The sequence below is a fragment of the Trichosurus vulpecula genome, chromosome 3 (assembly GCF_011100635.1).
Source record: "Trichosurus vulpecula isolate mTriVul1 chromosome 3, mTriVul1.pri, whole genome shotgun sequence".
NCBI lineage: Eukaryota > Metazoa > Chordata > Mammalia > Diprotodontia > Phalangeridae > Trichosurus > Trichosurus vulpecula.
Window position 1 is genome coordinate 168,386,097 of NC_050575.1, and position 22,034 is coordinate 168,408,130.

A 22,034-nucleotide genomic window follows, 5' to 3' on the forward strand; every position below is an offset into this window, starting at 1 on the left:
CTCTCTCTCTCTCTCTCTCTCTCTCTCTCTCTCTCTCTCTCTCTCTCCCCCCCCTTTCTTTTCCTTCCTCCTCTTCCTCTTCTCCCTCCTCCCTCCCTTCTCTTTCTCTTCTCTTCCCCCTCTTCCCCTCCCCCCTCCCCGCCCCCACCCCTGCTAGGTACTACATGCTAGGTTCTAGGGGAAAGGCAGCATGGACTTGGAGGGGTCAAGAAATGTCAGGGTCCAACTCCTTCCTCCAATACTTACTGTGTAATTATAGGCAAGCCACTTAATCTTTGAACCTCAATTACTTTTTCTATAAAATGAGAATACCAATTATATTATCTACCTTACAGTATCATTATGTCATTAAACGTTTATAAAACACTTAGTTACCTTTAAAGTTCTCCCATAGAACATAGAATCCTTGAAGCAAGGACTGTTTTGTGGGGTTTGATTTTTGGGGTTTTGGTTTTTTTTTTTGCCTTTCTTTGAATCCCCAGCACTTAGTTAGCACAGTGTCTGGCACATAGGCATTTAATCAATGCTTGTTGACTAACTGCTGTAAATGTCAGCTATTCCGCTTCCAAAATAAAGCTGAGCTAAAACAAAATCAAAGCATAATCTTAGGAATTATGGGCTAAACTCCAAATAATAGCAGCTCATATTTCTGTAGAACTTTACAATTTATAAAGTAACTGGCAGCTGGAATATCAGATAGAATGCTGGACTTGGACCTAAGAAAACCTGGATTCAAATCCTGCCTCAGGCACATGCTAACTATATGACCCTGGGCAAGTCATTTATCCTCACTCTGCTTCTGTTTCCTCATCTACAAAATGAAGAGATTGAACTCAATAGTTTCTAAGATCCCTTCTAGTTCTTAATCCATCCCTATGAGGTAGGGAGTACAAGAATTATGATCTGCATTTTACATATAAAGTGAGGTTCCAAGAAGTTCCATCACTTGCCCACAGTTCCACAGCAGTTACGTAGCAGGACCAGACCTCAAAACTAAGTCTTCTCACTTTACCATACAACATGCTGCGTCTCAGGGGAAGTTCAGTTTCTTTTATGCTCAAAGACTGAGGCCCAGAGAGGCACAGCAGAGTGAACAGAGGGCTGGCCTCAGAGTCAGGAGGATCTGGATTCAAGTTCCACTCTTCCAGTCCCAGTACTCCATCCCCACTGCATTAGTGAGTGGTATAAATCACCAACTGAAACAGTCTTTCCAGAAGCATTGGTGATACTACTTTGATTCTAGTTCCCAGAACAAAAGGTAGAAGAATTGGAAGTGAAGGGGGAGAGAGAAGGAAAGGGAGACATGAAACCAGTGGCAGGGCAGCTGGCAAGGGTGGATGGCTGGATAGGCTATAAAGTATGGAGTCTGGTTGGGCTGGCTAAATGGAGGCAAGTATATGAGTATACATTCACTCACAAATCAGGACAGTTCAACCTTGGGCTGAAGCTATCAAAAATGAGTGATTTAAGTCCCCCAGTGTCCCCATTTCTGGAACTCAAGATTCAGATAAGTCAAGCAGTAGGGCTGGTGGTAAAACTATAGCCAAGGGTGGATGGATCAGTGAGATATGATGCATGGTCCTGTGAACCTCTTTTGCTCCATTTATAAAACAGAGATAACACTTCCTACCTTGTCTAACAACGCAACTGCAATGTTGTAAAAATCAGATGCGAGTATGATCACAAAAAGCTTCTATCCACATTAAGTGCTATAACTATAAATTATGGTTACTGATTGTCATTAGAAGCAGCAACAATCTGAGTACAAGGTCAGCAAGCTGTCACATCCCAATTGAGAGTGACTAGCAAAGGCCTCACATAGCATCAGGAGACATGTTGGTAGAGTGTGAAGGGTCAGGGCCAACAGGCCAATTTTTGTGTTCCAAGAGGAAGCATTCACAGGTGACCTCTCATGACCCCACCCAGCTAGAATTTTAATTTGCTCCAATTATTCCCCTCCTACGGCCAATATAAATTATGCCAATTCTATCATCATAATGAAAGCAAAAACAGAAGCAAGCCCCCCTGGAGATACTCCTCCACCAAACCTTCCCCCAAAACAAAAACAAAACCCATAGAAAAGCAAGGCAACAAGGAAGCTTCATGTGACCTGGCAGGGGGAGAGAAATAATGTTCCTTTTATGATGGGCTCCTTAGCACCTTAATATTGCTATTGTTCATCTGAATCTGCTTTCTCTGCTGGACATTTCAATTATCTGAAATTAACTAACGTACTTAGCACATAATATCGTACATTATTATGTAGCTATGCCAATTTATCCCTGCTAAACTGGGAGCTCTATTAGGGACCATCATGTCTAAACTTGGAATTTGGCTGTCCCCTGGCCCCACCCCAAGCCTAGTACAGTGTTCTACACATAGCAGGTAATTAGACTGTTTATAATAATAGTTAGCATTTATATAGCCCTTTAATAAAGGTTAGCAAAGTGCTTTATAAATGTTATCTCATTTTATCCTCACAATGACCCTGGGCAATGGGTTCTATTATTATTTTACAGATGTGGAAACTGAGGCAGGCAGAGAGAGAGGTTAAAGACTAGCCCAGGGTTCCAAAGCTAGTTAGGTTGAATTTGAACTCAGGTCTCCAGGCTCCAGGTCCCAGGCACTAATGACTAGCTGACTCAGTTGAATGAATAAAAGGATTAATGAATGAATGAATACATAAATGAATAAAAAACAAAGCTGCCACAATCCAGCATACCTGGAGATAGGCTTTTCTCAGTTATTAATGTTAGTAAAGGGGTAGGGGTCAATTTAAAATACCAATGATAAAAAGGTGTCTGTTTTTAGCTTCCTCCTGATATCCTTTTGTACTCACATTTCAATATGGATGTGCCTGATGGTCTCGGAATTAACTTCTGACTCACTGGAAGCTGGGAAGCAATTCAGTTTTCCTATTTTGACCCCTGCTGAGCTACTTCTTCCTTTCCACTCCAATCTGGGAATCCATCACCTGCCTTGCAGGCTGGTATAAGACAAAAATGCCTGTCTAAGGCTAAGAGCTAGCCACTCTCAAAGCTTCCATAGAACCACAGAACAGAAGTCACTCAAGAACTGGTGGATCATGGAGTATCAACACTAGAACAGCTTTTTAGAATATAGAACAGCTGATCCAGAGGGACCCTGGAACACAAGGTCAGAGAGGAAAAGGGCACTAGGGATCATCTACTATAGCTCCTTCACTTTGCAGGTGTAGAAACTGAAGCACAGAGAGATTAACTCATGTGCCCAACGGCGCAGAACAAGCTAATACAAGATGTCCATAAAGTCCGTGTGCAATTTCAAATAGTTGTAACTTTGTAATTATATGTGATAGAAAGAATCTGTACCAAGGATTAGAAAGCTTGATGTATCTAGTTTATTTTTGTCTTTAGAAATTTTGTTTATTTTATTTTTATTTTTAGAGATTCAACTTTTAAAAATGTGTACAAAATTCAAGGGCATCAGATGTTATTAGGAGAGGATTATCATGCACAACTAACTTTCTGTCACCAGTTCAATGAAAAACTTAGCAACGATGATGCATTTTTGAGTAATTTAATGTTCTCCGATGAAGCAACATTCCACATTAGTGGCAAGGTCAACAGTCGTAATTGCCATATTACCTCGCTCTAAAGAAGACCTGCCAGCTAGGATAACTGATGTGATTGCTGGCATTACTGAAAATCAGCTTGAAAATGTTTGCCACGAACCACAGAATCGTATTACTCTTTGTATTAGTAATGATGGTGGACATGTTGAAAATGAACAAGAACAAGAAAAAATTAAGTGTTTCTTCTTTCTTTTGCTTTTTACAGATTCGATCACAAATAGTTACAAAGTTACAACTATTTAAATTGCACACGGACTTTATGGACACCCTGTATAGGGCCAAAACTAGAACTTAATTTTAAAAAAAAAACTTTATTTTTTTCCCTAATTAGAGGTTAAAACAATTTTTAGCATTTTAGAACTCAGCTTTCTGAACTCCCAAATACACTGATATGGGATACAGGAGTAGAATGAGCATTGGATGTTGAACCAGAAGACACAGGTACAATGGTTCTGTGGTTTATTTTCTGTGTGACCTTGGGCAAATTCCTTAACTTCTCTGAACCTCAACCTCAGTCTTCCCACCTGGAAAATGAGCTTAGTTCTACTTTAATCACTTACTTCTTTAGGGTTAGTGCTGGGATACACTGAGATAATATCTGTGAAGCATTTAATCTAAATCTGAGCTCTCTTTGTTATTTTCAAGGGTTCTTATGTTTGTTTACGTTTTTTTTTTCTGTAAGTCTTCTTTCCCCTACTGAGCATAAGTTCCCTGAGGAGAGAAGTTTGATATTCTGCTCCTTTGTATAAAAAGTAGGACAGCATATGTCCCCAAAGAGGTTTAGAGTAAAAGAAGAGCGCCCCCCCCCCCCCCCCGTATACACCAAAATATTTAGGAAAGTATTGTCAGTGGTAACCAAGAACTCAAAACAAAATAGATGCCCATCTACTTTGCGGAAGAGTTGGGGCATATAAATGTCATGGAACATGACTGTTACAAATGGTGAAGATATGCATAGAACGACTCATATGAACTGATGCCAGATGAAATAAGCCAAACCTAGAAAACAATGCAAACCATGACCATGACAACGGAAATGGAAAGAAAAAACGGAAAACAACACCAATAATAATCCTCATTTTTGTTTTTACTGTTTACTGTACTGGGGGCAGCTGGGTGGTGCCGTGGATAGAGGGCCTGGCCTGGAATCAGAAAGACTCCTCTCCCTGAGTTCAGATCTGGCCTTATTAGCTGTGTGGCCTTAACCCTGTTTGCCTCAGTTTCTTCATTTGTAAAATGATCTGGAGAAGGGAATGGCAAACCACTCCAGTGTCTTTGCCCAGAAAACCCCGGATGGGGTCAGACAACTGAACAACAACACTGTGTGTCAGGTACTGACATGCATTATCTCATTTGATCCTCACAACAACCCTGGGAGACAAGTGCTATTACTATCCCCATTTTACAGATGAGGAAACTAAGGCAAACAGAGGTTAAGTAAGTTGACCAGAGTCACACAGTTAGTAAATGTCTGAGGCCAGATTTGAACTCAGGTCTTCTTGACTTCAGGCCCAGGGCTCTATCTACTGCACTACCTAGTTTCCTCCTAACCAAATGAGATGAAATTATAATAACAAGCTAGGCCTCAAAGAAGAGATAGGAAAGGACAGTAACCCCTGATCATTTGTAGAAGTGAGGTTCAACCCAACCGGAACGCTGCATACAAAATCAGAATTTTTTTGTTACGTTCACTAGTTTTACTTAACTTTTTTCTTTCTTTAGAAAAATTATTAATAAAATTCTATATTTTTTAAAAGAAGAAAAATTGTATGATGGATAGAGGGCTAGACTAGTCAGCAGAAGACCTCAGCTTGAATCAGGACTCCAACAGTTATAAGCTGTGTGTCCATGGGAAAGTAATTTGGCCCCTCTGAGTCTGAATCTTCCCATTCACAAAATAGAAATAATCTTCACAGCATTGGTATATTCAGAGTGCTTGGAAAATCTGAAAATGTTAGGAAATGTGAGGTAGTTTTGTTATTTGTAATCCCTATAGCATCTAGCACAAGACCAGACACACATTAGTAATAATTAATGAGTAATAATAAGTACTTGTTGACATTTTTGAGAAAAGTCTATCATTTGGACTCTCACTCTCATTTTATTCTTCTTTATTTTCATGTCATTCTTTTACCTGTTATTAGAATTTTTCTATTTCTTATTTTTCACGCTCTTACTAGAATTCCAAGTTATTATTCACTTCAAATTGTTTCCTTGCCCACTTTTTAACAGACCCATAAAGAGAAAAAGGCTTCCCAGCTTATTCCCTACTAACAGCACACACCCCACCACACAAACACCCCACTCCTGAGGCTCCTTTCTCTCCCCCCTTACCTTCTTAGCTCATAGAGTGAGAGCTTGAAGGCGCTTTAGAGAGCTAATCCCATCACTGGAAAATGAGGAAACGAAGGTCCTAAACAGTTAAAATGACTCAGTGTTTGAGGCACTGAAAGCATCACTCTCAACTTTTGCGGATTTCAGCAGGAATATCGAATCCCTTTTTTATCCTCCCATTATCTGGAGCTGGAGGCATAGTCTCTGCAGAGGGATTACTGGACAGCTGGGGAAAAAACCCTGGCATGAGTGGCACCTGAAATGTTCCCAGCTGGAAACCAGCAGAAAGGAGTGTTGCTCCTGAAACGGGCTGGTCAAGCTCAGTGAGGTGGCCCCTGGGAAATGACATTTCAATATAGAAAATATTTATTAAGGACTTTCAGTATAGGGAGCACTGTGCTAGGAGATACAAAGTCGGGGTCCCTGCACCTCAAGAAGCTTAAGCTGATAAACAAAGCACAAAATAAAAGCAGCAATATACTCTTTGAGAATAGCTGTTTCATTCTTGTCTTTGTATTGCCAGTTGTAGTTTGTCCTTCATTTTTCAAAGAGGATCAGTGACATCATGGGGTGATTTGCACATGAACTAGATTTCAAGTGAGGCAGATATGCACAAAGTCATCAGCCTCACTCTCTCTTCCAGAGTCACAGAAGTTCAGTGGCAGGACAAAAGTCAAGATGATCTCACCATCACTGATGTCTGACCAAATTCTAAGTGCCCCACAGAACCTGCTTCAGCTGCCTTCATGGCCACTGGGACAAACTATCCTCATCTGCCCACTGTGCCAGGGGAAGTCTTCACATGCTTGTGATAGACATCGTCCTAACTCACTGATGGGCGTGAGGCCCCTCGGTTATCCTCAACCTGGTTTAGCCCATCTGCTGAGACAGTTTTGCCAGCGTCTGGCCACTGCGCATGATATGGCTTCTTGGAGCCACAGGGGAGTTGGGAAGGTGGACACCAAAAGTGGAGAAGTAGTTCTGAAAAGGACTCAGTGGCCCTCACACCAGAGGCGCTAGTCCTCCCTGAACACCTGGGAAATAATTAGCACTTAAGAAGTGTTTGTTGACTGATAACACATAGTAAATGCATTAAAGTACAAAACAAAATGATAGGGGGGTTCCTTGGAGGAAGGTCGTTACTGATTCAAGCAAGGAAGGCTTCTTGGAAGATGTGATATTCAAGCTGGCATTGAAGAGGACTGAAGAATTCAGAAGGAACAAGATTGGGAAAGATAGCTCAGATATAAGGAATGGATGATGCAGAGGGACAAGGGCAGAAGAACACAGGACACATATCTGAAGGACAGAGAGGAGTCCAGTTTAGTTGGAGCAAAGAGCATTAGGAGGAAGGAAGTAATATAAGACTGAAAAGGTGGTGTTGGAACAGCTTGCAGATGGAATCAAACACAGAGCAAAAGATGATAAAATCCCATCTCTCCTCTTCCACTCGGATCAGGTATCGTTCAGACGTTTCGGTTGTGTCTGAGTCTCTGTGACCCCTTTGGGGTTTTCTTGGCAGAGAAGCTGGCGAGGTTTGCTATTTCCTTCTCCTGCTCATTTTACAGAGGAGGAAACTGAGGCAGACAGAGTTAAGTGACTTGACCAAAGTCATATGGGCAGGATTTCATAGGATTCATAATGCTAAACCTGGAAGGGATCTTGGAGACTTTCTATTCCAACTCCTCTTTTCATAAAGGAGGTGACTGAGGCTTGGAGAAGTCACAAAGCATTAGAGGGGGATTTAAATGCAAGTCTTCTAACAGCAAAGCCAGGGCACTCTACTGTATCATTATGAGACATTTAATTTATGACTATGGCCTTCCTCTACGGAAGCTAACAGAATAAAATTAAATTGAGCTCTGTTCACTTGAATAAATACCAGATGGCACAGTGGATACAGCACTGGGCCTAGAGTCAGGAAAACTCATCTTCCTGGGTTCAAATCACTTACTAGCTGTGTGACCCTGTGCAAGTCACTTCACAAGTGTTTGCCTCAGTTCCCTCATCTGTAAAATGACCTGGAGAAGAAAATGGCAAACCAGTCCAGTATCTTTGCCAAGAAAACCCCAGATGGAATCAGGAGGAGTCAGATAGATGGAACTACTTCGTTAGAGTAGGTTTGGATGGATAAAGAAGAGAAAAAGGCTTTGAGATCCTGGGAGTGAGAAGGGGTAAGGTGGGCACAAAAGGGAGAAAGGAGAGATGTAGTAAAGTCAATTTTGCAAACTTCACATTCTTGTCCCACCTATTTAGCATAACTTGAATGGATCTAGTATCCTACAGATGCATAAATTCCCTCAAGGGATACGGGTTGTCTTGCTTTCTCATCATGTTCAACTCTAATCTACATCCTCCCCAAAATCCTGTATAAGATGTCTATGGGATGTGTTGAGCATTCCTCTAGAGCTCTTTGCATCACTGGGTGCCAATGGAACATTTGACTGCCAGCTGATTGTGAAATGAGATAATCTCTTTTGCTCTCTACCCCCCCCCATCAGTATTTCCCCTGCTTTCACCACCTGACTGGCCTGACTTCTTTTCTGCTCATATCTCTCTAATGACATCCCTTACCTGTACTTCCCTTCTATAATTCTTAGTTGGGAATATATTGTTGCCTACTCGCACCCACCATCTGCTTCTCTGTTGCCTTTTGGGTGACCCTCAACTTTAATTCTCCAAGCACTAGGGGTGCTATGCCATGATTCACATCCACACGCCAGCCATCACTTGAAGACTATCTAGTTATATAACAACAGAAGAATGACGACCTTGAAGATGTACCACACAGGGTATCATACCCTTACCTGTGGGTGCTCTGCCCAAGGGAATGTACCCTTAAAAGATATCTTGGGGTTTAGGGGCTAGAATTTTTTCTTAAGGACCATGCCTTAAGTCCAAATCACTTTGGCTCTCATTAATTGGCCAACAATAGGTCACAGGCCAAGTACTACTTGATCATCGTTTGGGCCCTGATGGCTCAGAGTGAATGTAAATAGCAATTGTTTCTGTTTTGGCCAGAAACCCTGAGAGTCTTCCCCTCCTAGACTGATTTTTATTTTTTTAATATGTAATAGAGGCCATTCTCTGCTTCATTTCTAACCTAGCCTTAACCAGTGAATGGGGGGTTGCCTCAGTCAAACTGAGACCTGTTAAAGACCTTAGCTTAAAAAGACCAAGGCCTGTGTCGTGCCCCCCCCCCCCCCCCCCCGCCCATTGCACCCAGGGCCATCTCCAGTCATCCTAATCGATATCAGACCATTCCACCCAGATGGCTCCAGAGGAGAAAGTGAGGCTGGTGACTCTGCACAGCCCTTCCTCACTTAAATCCAATTCACTTGCATAATGTCCCTGAAGTCACGGTCATCTTCCCTGTAGAATTTAAGATCCTTGAAGGTGGATCACATTCATTTTTATCTTTTTATCTCCAGAATCCAGTATAGAGTCTGGTCAATAAGAGGTATTTAATAAATGCTTGTTGATTGATTCCCTAAGCTAGAGCGAACTAAAAGAATCCTGGCCAGCCTGAAAGACTGTAGTGTGCCATAGCCTCGCCCCTTGGCCCTCAAAAGGACCTTTAGATCTTCACATAGGAGCAACATTGACTTAGGGATGAGCGTCATCTCCCAGGGGGTCCAGCAAACAGTCTAGGATGAGAGGCAAGTCTTGTATTAGCAACATGGCCACATGTCTATTTGAAAAAATGCATAGCAAACCACACTTGCCTTCCTTCCCACCAGAAAATCCAGTGCTGAAATCTTAACCCCACAACACCTCCCCTCCCCCTGCAAGGAATGTACCAGATGTAGCTGGAGACAAGTGCAAAGGCAAATCTGAGCCCCAGGACAGGCAAAACAATCCATTATCTGGGCTCTTTCCTTCATCCCTTTTGGAAAATTGCTCTTGGAAATAACCCTGTCACTTCTGCATAACTGTTTTGATAGATAACTGAATTACCCTGTGAAAGAGGCCAAAGTTGACATGTCCAGAAAGTAGCTACCAGACAATCCAGGAATACTGCTGGCAGTAATAAAGCACGAACATCATCTGTTCTCCCTCTCTTATTTTTGGGTGGGGTGTGCCCATAGACCAATGTTCCTTTCCATGACAAGTAAAATATATCCCCATTGATTCACATCTAGCCTTTTATATCAGGATACTTAAATTGGGCTCCTGGATCATGTACCCTGTGAAGGGGTGGCCAGTTCCTGAAATAAAACCCTAGACTTAGCCACCTTGGTATTTCTAATTTGTTCAAGGCCATAAGCCTCAAAGAAGAGGATCTTTCCCCAAACAAAAGCCTATCTATATATAGAAGAGGTGAGTCAGGCTCTCTAAAGCCCTTCCTTCCAACCACATAGACTGCCCCATTGGACCCCAGGCAGTATTTTTAGATTAAGCTGCCAATTCATCAGCCATTGGGATGCATAATGAGGCTCTTATGGTAAATCATCTCATTATGCAAAGTGCAGGGGTTGTTAAAATGATCATTTTTTAAAGTGGGGCGGGGGAGGGAGGGGCAGTGCATCAGAAGTAGAGTTGGGATCGCTAGAGGTTTCCAAGCAGTAAGATGGAAAGAAGGCTGGAGGTCAGAGGACCTTGGTTCCAATGCCAACCTTGCCACTTGAGCAAGTAATAACCTTTTTGGGTCTCCATTTCCTCATATGTAAAGTGAAGGAGCTGAACTATGAGGATGGGGGAGGCTTTAAAGTCTCACCCAGTCCTAAATCTAATCTTACGAAAAGGAGGATGAGGCAGAGATCCCAGGATTTCCGGTTCAGTTTGAAAGTGGGGCCAAGCTAAAAATGTCTCCTAATTAATACCATTAGGAGCTGGTCTCAGACAAAGAGCTTAGTTAGTGGTTTTTGAATGTATTCTTGACAGACACCAGATTGTTTAAATTACCTAGAAAAACTCTCACACTGTTGTGGAAGCATGAGAAAATTGCCCAACCCTACTTATTAAGGCTGGCTTGCCTGTGGTACCATACTTGCTGCTGTGCTTGGAGAAGGCTACTCCCGCGCATAACATGACACAGCAGAGAGGACCCTGAAGGCAGTGAGAAGGGGTTCTAGTCTTGGCCCCATAACCATTGACAAGTCAGGCCTTTTGCAAACTTGAAAGCACTGTGTTGTGTCAACTAATGGTGGTCGTGGGGTTGGTGGTCGCAGTGCTAGTGGTGGTAGTTCTGCTGCAAATTAGCTATGAGATGATGGGGCATTGAAATTTTGATGATGTAATACTGTGTCATGTAACCATATAGTGCCGTATTGTAAACAAGTCATTATAAACACATATTCCTGCCAATGCATGCTGGACTTCCCAACAATGCATGACACTCTACTTGCCAACACTTGCTTGTTAAGACCCATCAGCAGACTTGACCACTGATCAGTTTTAACTTGCATTTTGTGTGTTTATTTGGAAAATAATGTAATCACTATGACTTTAACTCTGTTACAAAATAGATAAAACATGTATGAATGATTTTTCAAAATTTTCTTATCTTTCTCTTCTTCCCTTATGCTTCCACTGCCTCCTTATTTTTATTCAATGCCCCCCAATTGTACCTGAGGCTACTACTGCCACCCTGGATTGTTCCAGCATCCCTCAAGGGGCGGTATCACCCACTTCGGGCACTTAATTAACATTAAGAAAATGTTAATAATGTATTCAAACTATTAAAGTGCATGTACCTTTCTTTTAAGGAGAGCCTGGTTGTTAGAAATTTTCTAGCAAACCCCTATAATGCTCTATAACCATTACTTTGGCTCAAGAGTACAGTAGAAGGCTAAGAGAATGAAGCCATCATCAGACTGGAGGCCTGGGGACTATAGCAGCACTAATATCCATAATCTCATTTGAGCTTCACATCACTGCTTCTTACCCTGCATGCTCAAGCCCAGGCCTGCCCAGACATACACACACATATACGTATATATACACATAGGCACAGACACAGACATACACATACACACACACACCATATTATTCTATCCTCACAAAAGGTTTATGAGGAATGCAGGACAGCCCTATTTTGCAAAGGAGAACATTGAGTCCTAGATAAGTAAAATGACTGAACTATAGTGACAGAGCCAAATCTAGAACCCAACTCACAGAAGCTCAGTTCTGGAATGGTCATTAGAGACACCACCTGTTCTAATCCCTACCTTGCCAATCTACAAGACTGGCCATCCACTCTTCACTTGTAGGCTTCCAGTGACTGGGAACAGCCACCACTACCTCTGGAGGCATTTTATTTTTGAATAACTATAATTATTAGCAAGTTTTCTCTTCAATGGAGTCTAAATTAGCCTCTCTGTGATTTCTATCCAGTTCTCTTATTTTTGTCATTTGGAGCCAAGCCAGATAAATCTAATCCATCTAATCCATATGACAGTCCTTCAAATATTCTAAGACAGCAATTCTTGCCTCCATTAAATCTTCTCTTCTCCAACCTGAATACATAATTTCTTCAACTGATCCTTGTGTGACAACAGTTCCTCATGAACCTCTGAACACTTTCTATCTAGTCAGTGTTCTTCAAAAAATGTGGCACCAATCACAATAAATAATAGCTGGAAAGTGATATAACATATTAATGTTTGAAAAAACTTTATATATACTATCTCTATCTCACTTGATACTCAATATAGTTCTACAAAGCACCTGAAAACAAATTTGGTCATACCCATTTTTGTTAAGGCTCAGTCATTTCTGACTCTTCCTGACCCCATTTGGGGTTTTCTTGGCAAATATTCTGGAGTGATTTGCTATTTTTTTTCCTCTAACTCATTCTACATATGAGGAAACTGAGGCAAACAGGGTTAAGTGACTTATCCAGAGTCACACAGCTAGTGTCTGAGACCAGATTTGAAATTAGGCCTTCCTGATTTCAGGCCCAATACTCTGTCCACTTCATTACCTAGCTGCCCAATGCCAATTTTATAGAGAAGGAAACTAAGGCACAAGGTACCATGTGCTCATACTCACACAGCTCTCCATGTGGGATCTGGAACCAGGTCTTCCTGACTCCAGATCCATCATTCCATACTCTCAGAAATGAGCTCAACATTCTAGAAGTGGTGAGGCTAGACTATTCTAGGTACCAGTACTCATCACTATGCCTCTCTTCCTATGACTGAGTTGGCTTTCTTTGCTTCCATGTCACACAACTGACTCACATTTGACCCCTAGATCTTTTTTTTTTTTTTGTATTTCTTTTGGAGGAGGGGAAGGCAGGGCAACTGGGGTTAAGTGACTTGCCCAAGGTCACACAGCTAGTAAGTGTGTTAAGTGTCTGAGGCCCAATTTGAACTGAGGTCCTTCTGACTCTGGGGCTGGTGCTCTACTCACTGCGCCACCTAGCTGCCCCAACCCCTAGATCTTTTTGAGACTGGTTTCTGGTCACACCTCCCCCATCTTGTATTGGTGAAGTTAAATGTTTTAACCCAAGACTTTACATTTATTCTTATTGTAGTTGCTATTACATTTCATTTTATTGGATTCTTCCCAACATTCTTCCCTGTTTAAACCCTTTTTAGATCCTGGTTTAGTCATCCAACATGGCAGCTATCAACCCAACTTTTGTACCATCTATAAATCTTACAAATGCCATCTATGACCTTTATCCAAGTCCTTGATTAAAAATGTTGAAACAGGACAGGAACAAACACAGACCCTGGGACACTCTACTGACCCATTAATGAGCACTCTTTAGGTCTGTACCCATTCGCCAATGGAGAACCTACCTAACTGGCCTGTTGTCTGGGCCGGTTCTCTCCATTGTATCTACCACAAGAACGTGTGAGCCTTTCTCAGATGCTCTTTTCTAACTCCTAGCCAAACTGTACCTCCTATAACAGCCCCAGATATAACACTCTAGCAGCCCTGTAAAAAAAAAAAAAAAAAAGCAATTACATTGGTCTGACATACTTGATGAGGACATACTGGTGAGTTGTGAGCCTTTCTTTCTTTTCTAGGTGTTCATTAATCACAACTTTAATTATACGGTCTAAAATTTTGCCACAAATCAAAGTCAAGTTCAATGGACTTCTAATTTTAAAGTCAATTTACTATGTATACCATACACATGCATATATACAATCTAGTAACTCTTTCAATACATAGACATGAATGGAAACACCCTGCCACACAGGTACACTCCAAACTAGTTCCTTTTTATGCTGTCTGGCTCATTTTGAGCACTGGACACAAAACCATGTTCCTGTTCTGCATTCCAAAATTACACTGAAGCCTGCCACTCAGGATACTCTCATCCTTGATCTGCATGCAATGTAAATAGCTTACTACCCACTCACATTTTGGTTCTATTCTTGTTTAATTCCATATTTAGCTCATTCATTTTCCAAATGGATCCTTGTCAGTGTGTCCCTCAACCCCTAAGTTCCCAGAATGCAAATTCTGGACTATATCCAGAGGTATGTGGTAAATGTTTAACAATTGGCTGACAGGGATGGGAGGGTAGGGCTGCGGGAAAGGAGGAATGGCATACCTTTTAAGTTTAATCTGCATTACTAATATTTTCTTCATTGCTTTCACACGTCTAGACAATCAATTTTTAAAAATCCAACCCTAATCTATAGTGTCTGCCCAAGTCTGAGGTGCAAATGTTCACACCAAAAATTTAACAATCAGCTCTCACAATCCAGCTTGAGTTGGCTCCAACACATCCCTGGCAACAATCCTTCTAAAAACTCAGATGCTTCTCTCCCTCGCTCCCTCCTTTTTTCCTTACCCTTGCCCTCCTTCCCTTCCCTCTCCACATATATTTACATACTATGTATACATTGTGTATATACATACAATTTATATATAAATATAAAATAGCTATAAATTTATGTATGTGTACACACACACACACACACACACTCTCTCTCTCTCTCTCTCTCTCTCTCTCTCTAATTTAGAGGAGGGTGGGATTTTACAGGCCATCTAGCCCAAGCACGTCAGTTTACAGATGAAGAAACCAAGGCTCAGAAGATTCTATGACTTGTCCAGAATCACATAACCACTAAATATCAGATGTGAGGTTTGAACCCAGATCTTCCTGGCTCGAAGTCCAGCATTCTGTTCACAATGTCACACTATCTCTGTTCCAAACTACCCTTTGGAGGCCCAGTAAAAGGCCATTAAAATCCCAATAAGATCAGGTTCATCCATTTGCCCCCTGATAGCTACAAATATGGAGGCTACTTGATTCACACCAAAACCTTCCTGATCTTTCCATTGCATTTATGTAGGCAATGATCTGTGAAAGGATTAATTTGCTGATCTCATTACCTAAATCGAAAAAGATTTTGCAGTCATAAGAAACATGCTTGCAAGATTTCCCTAGTGTGAATTGAAGGCTAGTGGTTATTTTTTTTCCATCTTCCCCACTCTTTTTGAGCTGAAGTCAAAAGGTAATTCTAAGACACACTGAAAATGTATGAAAAAGGACGAGGCTATAAAATGTTTGCTTAGAATTCCAGTGTCTGTGACAAGCTGGGCTAGTAGCAGACAGAGATAAACACACCTACACACACACACACACACACACACACACACACACACACACACACAGCTTTATCAGTTATTGAGCACAGGAAAAACTTACCTAATTCCTTTGTTCTGTGCAATACTGTGCAGAGAGAGTCTAGACACTGCAGAGATGACCTGAGGGGAAGGCAAAAGAGATGCTTTTGTAATTTGTCAAGAAATAGAAAAATGACAATATTGTTTTGTGGATATATAAAACTGTTGGCTTGGCACATTTTATCTGGATTCTTTTAAATAAAAGAAACACAATGATGGTCAAACTAATAAATTTATTTGCATGTCTGATCTTCAGGATAAGACATAAGCTTTGACATTACAATCCAATGCCTGGTTCAGAAACATTTTCATGGTATAGAACAGGCCTGCCTACAAGCATAGAAATTTACATAAATGCTTTTGTAAAGGAAGCTGAGCTATTGCAGAGTTCTCACTAAATATACTGACTATTGTTTCAATGAAAACCTAAAGTTGGACAGCCCTGGTACAGAAGATATCATGTCAAGACAGTAATAATAATAATACATCAGGTCAGTTGCCTTTATGACATTGTGCCATTCAAGAGACATTGATCCAAACACAAAAAGGACTTTCTAAGAGGAGAGTGGTTGGCAGACTATTCCCCTCTTCCTTACCTTTCCCTTACCTTTCCCCAACCCTAATCACTACTCAATTAGATAAAAGTATCACTTCTCTCCCCAATAATCCAAGTACTGTACACACAGTCCCTCACATTTCTTTGAAAGAATATGGTGGAGGAAGGAGAAAATAGAAGGGTAAGGATCACATGAGATAATATGCACTTAGTACAGTGCCTGCCACATAACAAAATGCTATGTAAATGTTAGCTATTACTAATGTTATTAACATTTACAGCATCTTTTTGTAATAGCAAAGACTGGAAACAGAGTCATTGCTCATTGACTAGGGAATGGCTAAACAAATGGGGCATGAATATAATGGTAGATTACTGTGCCTTGAGAAACAGAATTCAAAGAAACTAGGAAAGACTTATATGAACTGATGTAGATAGGAGCAAAACAAAATACATAATGACTATGACATATAAACAGGAGGGAAAAAAGAGAAAATGAATTGAATGTTGTATCATTATATTGACCATGCTTGGCTCCCTTCATGACAGAAGTGGAAGTCTATGGATGTTGAGAGAAATGGATATTAAATAACCAAATATTGGGGAGATCCAGGATTATTTTCCTTCCTCATTTGAAGATTAGGTCAAAGCTGGGTTCTCTGAAGGGCAGGGCAGATGATTAGACAAACTCTTGGAGTTATTGCTCCCACCCAATCAGAGAACCTTACAAAAAATTTTAACCTAAGGTGAATTCTGGCTCATCCTTCCACTTAGCCAGATCTGAGCAGAGGTGGACCCCCTTTTGTCTAGATCAAACTAGGCAGAGTAGTCTAGATAAGAGGTAAGTCTCTTTGTCCAAGACTGACTTTTCAGTCAAGTTCACTATTCCCTCATTAGAATAAACCCACCTCCACTTATATTATTCATTCTTCTCATTAACTATTAACCAATCAGAATTGGTTGCCACTCTCTGGAAACACCTACTCTTCCAAGGGCATATAAGCATTGAGTGGGTTCCATGGACTGGTCTTTGGCATTCAAGAACGCCACTGACCCCTATTATTAATTATTTTGAACATGACTAATAAAAATGATTAATTACCCAGAAACTGTTTCTCAAACTTTTTATGTGTCACAATGTAGAGTATTACATAGACTGTCCCCAGCTCAAAACATCAAGCAGAAACAAAAGAAAACACTCATTTTATGAAACAGTTTTGACTAGAAGATCACTAAGGTCTCTTCCCAGCTCCTAAGATTCTCTCATAATTGCTAGCGCTAGATTAAATCTAACCCCTACCATGGGTAACAATGGGATAGCCTAGAGCCAATTTATTTCCCAGTTACCATAGTATACTCACTCAAAGAATGTCAGAGCAGAACAAGAACTTAGAATACAGACACAAAAGACCTGGGAGATAAATTGGAAATCATCTATTCCGAACCCATTATCTGACTTATAAGGATGGTGACTAGGAGAGTGGGGGTGGGGGGCACTGAGATGGGTATATATTTTGAGTCAGTCTAACAACCGGATTCTATTGTTGGAATCTTCACTATTTCCTTAGATATAAGCCAATAATTTTACCATGGAAATGGCCTAACCTTAGCTCCTAACATTTATTTAATGTGCTTCTGAACAGTTAAGGGTAGCATTTATTTAGAACTGTTCTTAGCTTTGAGTATCTCCAGACAGTCGATAGATACGTGTTGGACAATGGAACAAACTGCACTGCTAATACCCCTGTATCTGTTCTCATGTCAGTTTTAAAAATGTCATGTAGGAGGCACAAATACTGAGCTCTTAAAAAAAAAAATACATGTTCTGCCTTCTATTCTGCCCAGGAGGAAAATTCTCCATCAACCCATTGGGATGCTCAGCTGTCATGGCTTGTTCTAACATATAAGCCTGATCCCAGAGCTCCTAGCTGCTGGGCTGTTTCCACTTGGCTATATGAACTGTCACTTACAGTTTGTAAAGAGGTCAGTGGTGAGTATGTGTTATTAAGCAAAGGCTGATGCTTAAATGGGGTTAAATGTACCAAACAAGAAGAAAAACCATCCTCTGACCTCAGGCAGCCGAGGCCAGCGGCTTGCCAGCTGCTTCTGCTCTGTGTCGGCCTGGCTTTGAGATGTGACAAAGCAAAGAAATGTGTGCTCCCCAAGAGTGACCCCATCCTCAACTGCCTCTGCTGACTCTTATGTCATTGGGGTGGGATGAAGGGCAGTGTCCCCAAAGAGAACCAGAGGTCCCCATGGAGCACCCCAAAATTGCCTGGGCAAGTCCCAGATTACAGAGCCCAAGTATGTGAAACACTGTCTAAGAAGATTAATACTTGTAAAGGAAATAAAAGTATGCGGTCAAAGGCCATCGTGTCAGATCAACTCAAGCCACTGGAACCGGAAAACTCATGACATCCCATCCCAAGTACAGCCTGAGGATTCATCAGTTGCTCTGCTAAATAAGGGCTGAGATACTCTCCTCAGTGCTCCTCTAAGGGTAAGACTCAGAAATGCAAAACCTTCCCTCATTTAACACTTTTCCCCAGATAAACAAATGGTAAATGTGGATGTTTCATTTAGCTACTTCCTTTGAATGGTGCCACCTATTGAAGGAGTTGAAGAAATGCACATTTTGTGGAAGAAAAAACTGGATCCTTTGTACTCAACAATTCCAAAAAGGGAAGGAGAGAAAGCAGCAAGGAGGGAGGGAGGGAAGTAAGGAAGGGAGGGAGGGAGGGAGGAATCTATTAAATGCTTACTATGTGCCACATTATTTCATTTGATCTTCACAATAACTTTATGGGATTTTCTTATCCTCATTTCAGAGATAAAGAAAATGAGGCAAACACAGGTTAAGTGCCTTGCCCTGGTCATATAGCTAGTAATTATCTGAGAGATGTGAACTCAGGTCTTCCTGACTCTAAGCACAGTGCTCTATCTACTGTACCACCTAGCTGAGGAGGGGTTAAAAAAAAAAAAAGACAGTCTTCAGGTGATGATGATTACAATGACTATGACAATGATAACTCCCTTATATATATTCAGCACTTAATAAATGTGTATTAACTGAGAAGTGGTTTAAAGCAACTCATTTCACGTTACTTCATCTGATCTTACAACAATAATGATGAGGATTAGGTGCCATTATTATCCCCATTTTACAAATTAGGAAACTGAGGCTAAGAAAGTTATGAAGTTAGTTGTGTCTGAAGGAGAATTTAAATTCAAGTCTTTCTGATTCCAAATCCATTACCCTATCCATTACGCCTCCTGGCTGCCTGGGCTCAGAGGCAAGAACAACAGGCAATAAAGTGTCAAGAAGAATGATCACAGACACTTAAAATTCAACAAATATTAAATGCTCACCATTTAATGCCAAGCACAATCCAAAGTGTAAGAGATGCCAAATGTCTGCTTTCATGTAGTTGAAAGTTATAGTCTACTAGAAATCAGAGACACATACACAGAGACAGACAGACATACTATTCGATGTTCTTTGAAACTAACACTCATTTTCTGCCTTGATGCCTTCCCACTGACTGCCCTACTCCCACCCCCACACCAGGAATGCTCTCCCTCCTACTCTCCACTTCTTAGAATCCCTGTCTTCCTTTAAACCTCAGGGAGGTTTTCTCATTCTTCTCAACCCTGGCAATAGTTAACACCTTCTCCTCCAAGATTATCTTTCACCTACTTTGCCTGCATCTTGTCCGTACCTATTTATTTATAGGTTGTCTCCTCCACTCAGATGTAAGGTCATTGAAGAAAGGGACTATTTTTTTCTTAGTTTCCCTCCAGCACTTAGTGTCTGGCACAGAGTAAGCATTTAATAAATGCCTGTTGATTGATTGATTAAAGTATGATATGCAACAGTTCACAATAGATGCATTAGAGAGGAAGTGAGAGGGAGGGCCATTACCAAAAAGGAGAATTAGAGAAGGTTTCGTGTAGCAAGCAGCATTTGAAGTGTTCATTAAAGAATGGCTAGATAATCAACAGGTAAAGGGGGGCATTAGACATTCCAGGCACAGGGAATAAGAACGTAAACAAAGGCACAGAGATAGGAGAGTTCATGATGTATTTGGCACAGAGAGTAGGCAAACTAATTGGAGAAAAGAATGTATGGGGGTTAGAAATGTGAGATAAAGCTATAAAGGTAAGCAGATAATACAGGACTTGGAATGCAGGCAAAAGAGTAAACATCTAATTTAGGAGGCAATTGAAGATTTTTGATCAGAGGAATGATATGACTAGATCTGTGTGTTCAAAAATACTTTGGCAGTGATATGAAGAACAGATTGGCAGAGAGAGAGAATAGAGGGAAGACCTGTTAGAGGAGTATTACAAAGGTCCAGGTGGGTAATAATGTTACTTGGCACAGAACTTGGAACAGAATTGAGGAAATGGATGGGGGAGAAGGTGAAGAGTGAAATCAACAAGACTTGGCAATTGATTAGACAGGACTGGTGAAGGAAGAGGCAGAAATAACTTCAAAGTTACAAACACAGGTGAACACAGATGTCAACAGAGAGACCGGGTAAAATCAGAAAGATGGGCAAGTTTAGGAAGAAAAATATAATAAGCTTAATGTTGGATGTGTAGAAGTTGAGGTGGTAATGGGACAGGCTAAGTGGTAGAGTACAGGGGTGTCAAATTCAGATAGAAACAGATCCCTGCAGGCAGCATACTGACTTAGAAAATGACAAATTAACATTATCTATATTGTACTATATATTTATTTATTTTGTTAAGCATCTCCCAAATGTACCTTTGGTAATAGGAAATAGAGCACTCCACCAGAAACCAAGAAGTGAGATCCAATCTGGCCTCAGGCACCTAATAGGTATTTAAGTAATCTTATAGCAGTTCATTTAATCTGGATCTGCCCAGGTTTCTTTAGGTTGGAGATAATAATAGCACCTAGCTCTCAGAGTAGATGTCAGGAGAAAAGATGACCAATTGCAAACCACTGCTATCATTATCATCCAGTAACCTAAGGGCAGTAGGGGTGGAAGTGACTGAAGGCTCTCAAAAGAGATAAGGATTCAGGGGATAGGATTTAGATTTAAAAGGAAAGTTGACATACTAAGGAAAGACATACTAAGAGGAACAGCATGGGCAAGGACAGGAGTCTGGTTTCTGTCTCCCACTAAATCACCTTATAGATAAGACAAATTCACAAATAATTTTTCCATCAAGTGTCACTAGACTCTTGTATCCTCTGAGGAAGAGTCTCTCCAAAATCCTCTCTAGGATGAACAAGATATTTTTGATTTCAAGCACTGGATCTGGATTCAGGTTGTTGTTCGGTCATTTTTTTTTCAGTTGTGTCAAATCTTCATGAGCCCATTTGGGGTTTTCTTGGCAAAGATACTCAAGTGGTTTGCCATTTCCTTCTCCAGCTCATTTTACAGATGAGGAAACTGAGACAAATAAAGTTAAGTGACTTGCCCAGGGTCATACAGATAGAAAGGGTCTCTGAGGCCAGATTTTAACTCAAAAAGATGAGTTTTCCTGACTCCAAGCCCAGTGCTCTATCCACTGAACCACCTAGCTACCCATAGATACCTTTAAGTTGTTCTTGGTAGTCAGCATATACTTTATGTTTGAGGTGGAATAAAGCAGAAATTTTGCCATAAGCCTCCACCCACCTCCAAATCATCTCCCACTCTATCTACTGTGCCACCTAGCTGCCCTTGGGTTGAGAAGACCAGGGTTTAAATCTCATCTTTGTCACCACCTATGGGATCTATGGGATTTGGAGACAGAAAGACAAAAGTTTAAATGTTGCTTAAGCAAGTCACTTAATCTCTCAGTTTCCTCATCTATAAAATGAGAGCTTTTAAATTCCCTTCAAACTCTAATTCTGTGATCCCATAATGCCATAGTCATCCAAAGACCACCACCTCACTGGCCAGTGGGAGGGAGGAG

The 22,034-nt window shown here is 41.0% G+C and overlaps 1 protein-coding gene across 1 annotated transcript in view; it reads right to left on the minus strand.

Annotated features, from left to right (window-relative positions):
* VAV2 (vav guanine nucleotide exchange factor 2) overlaps window positions 1–22,034 on the minus strand; it is a gene marked incomplete in the record, with an annotated part of 409,366 nt that overhangs the window by 147,207 nt on the left and 240,125 nt on the right. Inside the window, 1 exon segment of the mRNA XM_036750644.1 lies at window positions 15,567–15,625. Within this exon segment, the coding sequence (XP_036606539.1) occupies window positions 15,567–15,625 (59 nt within the window).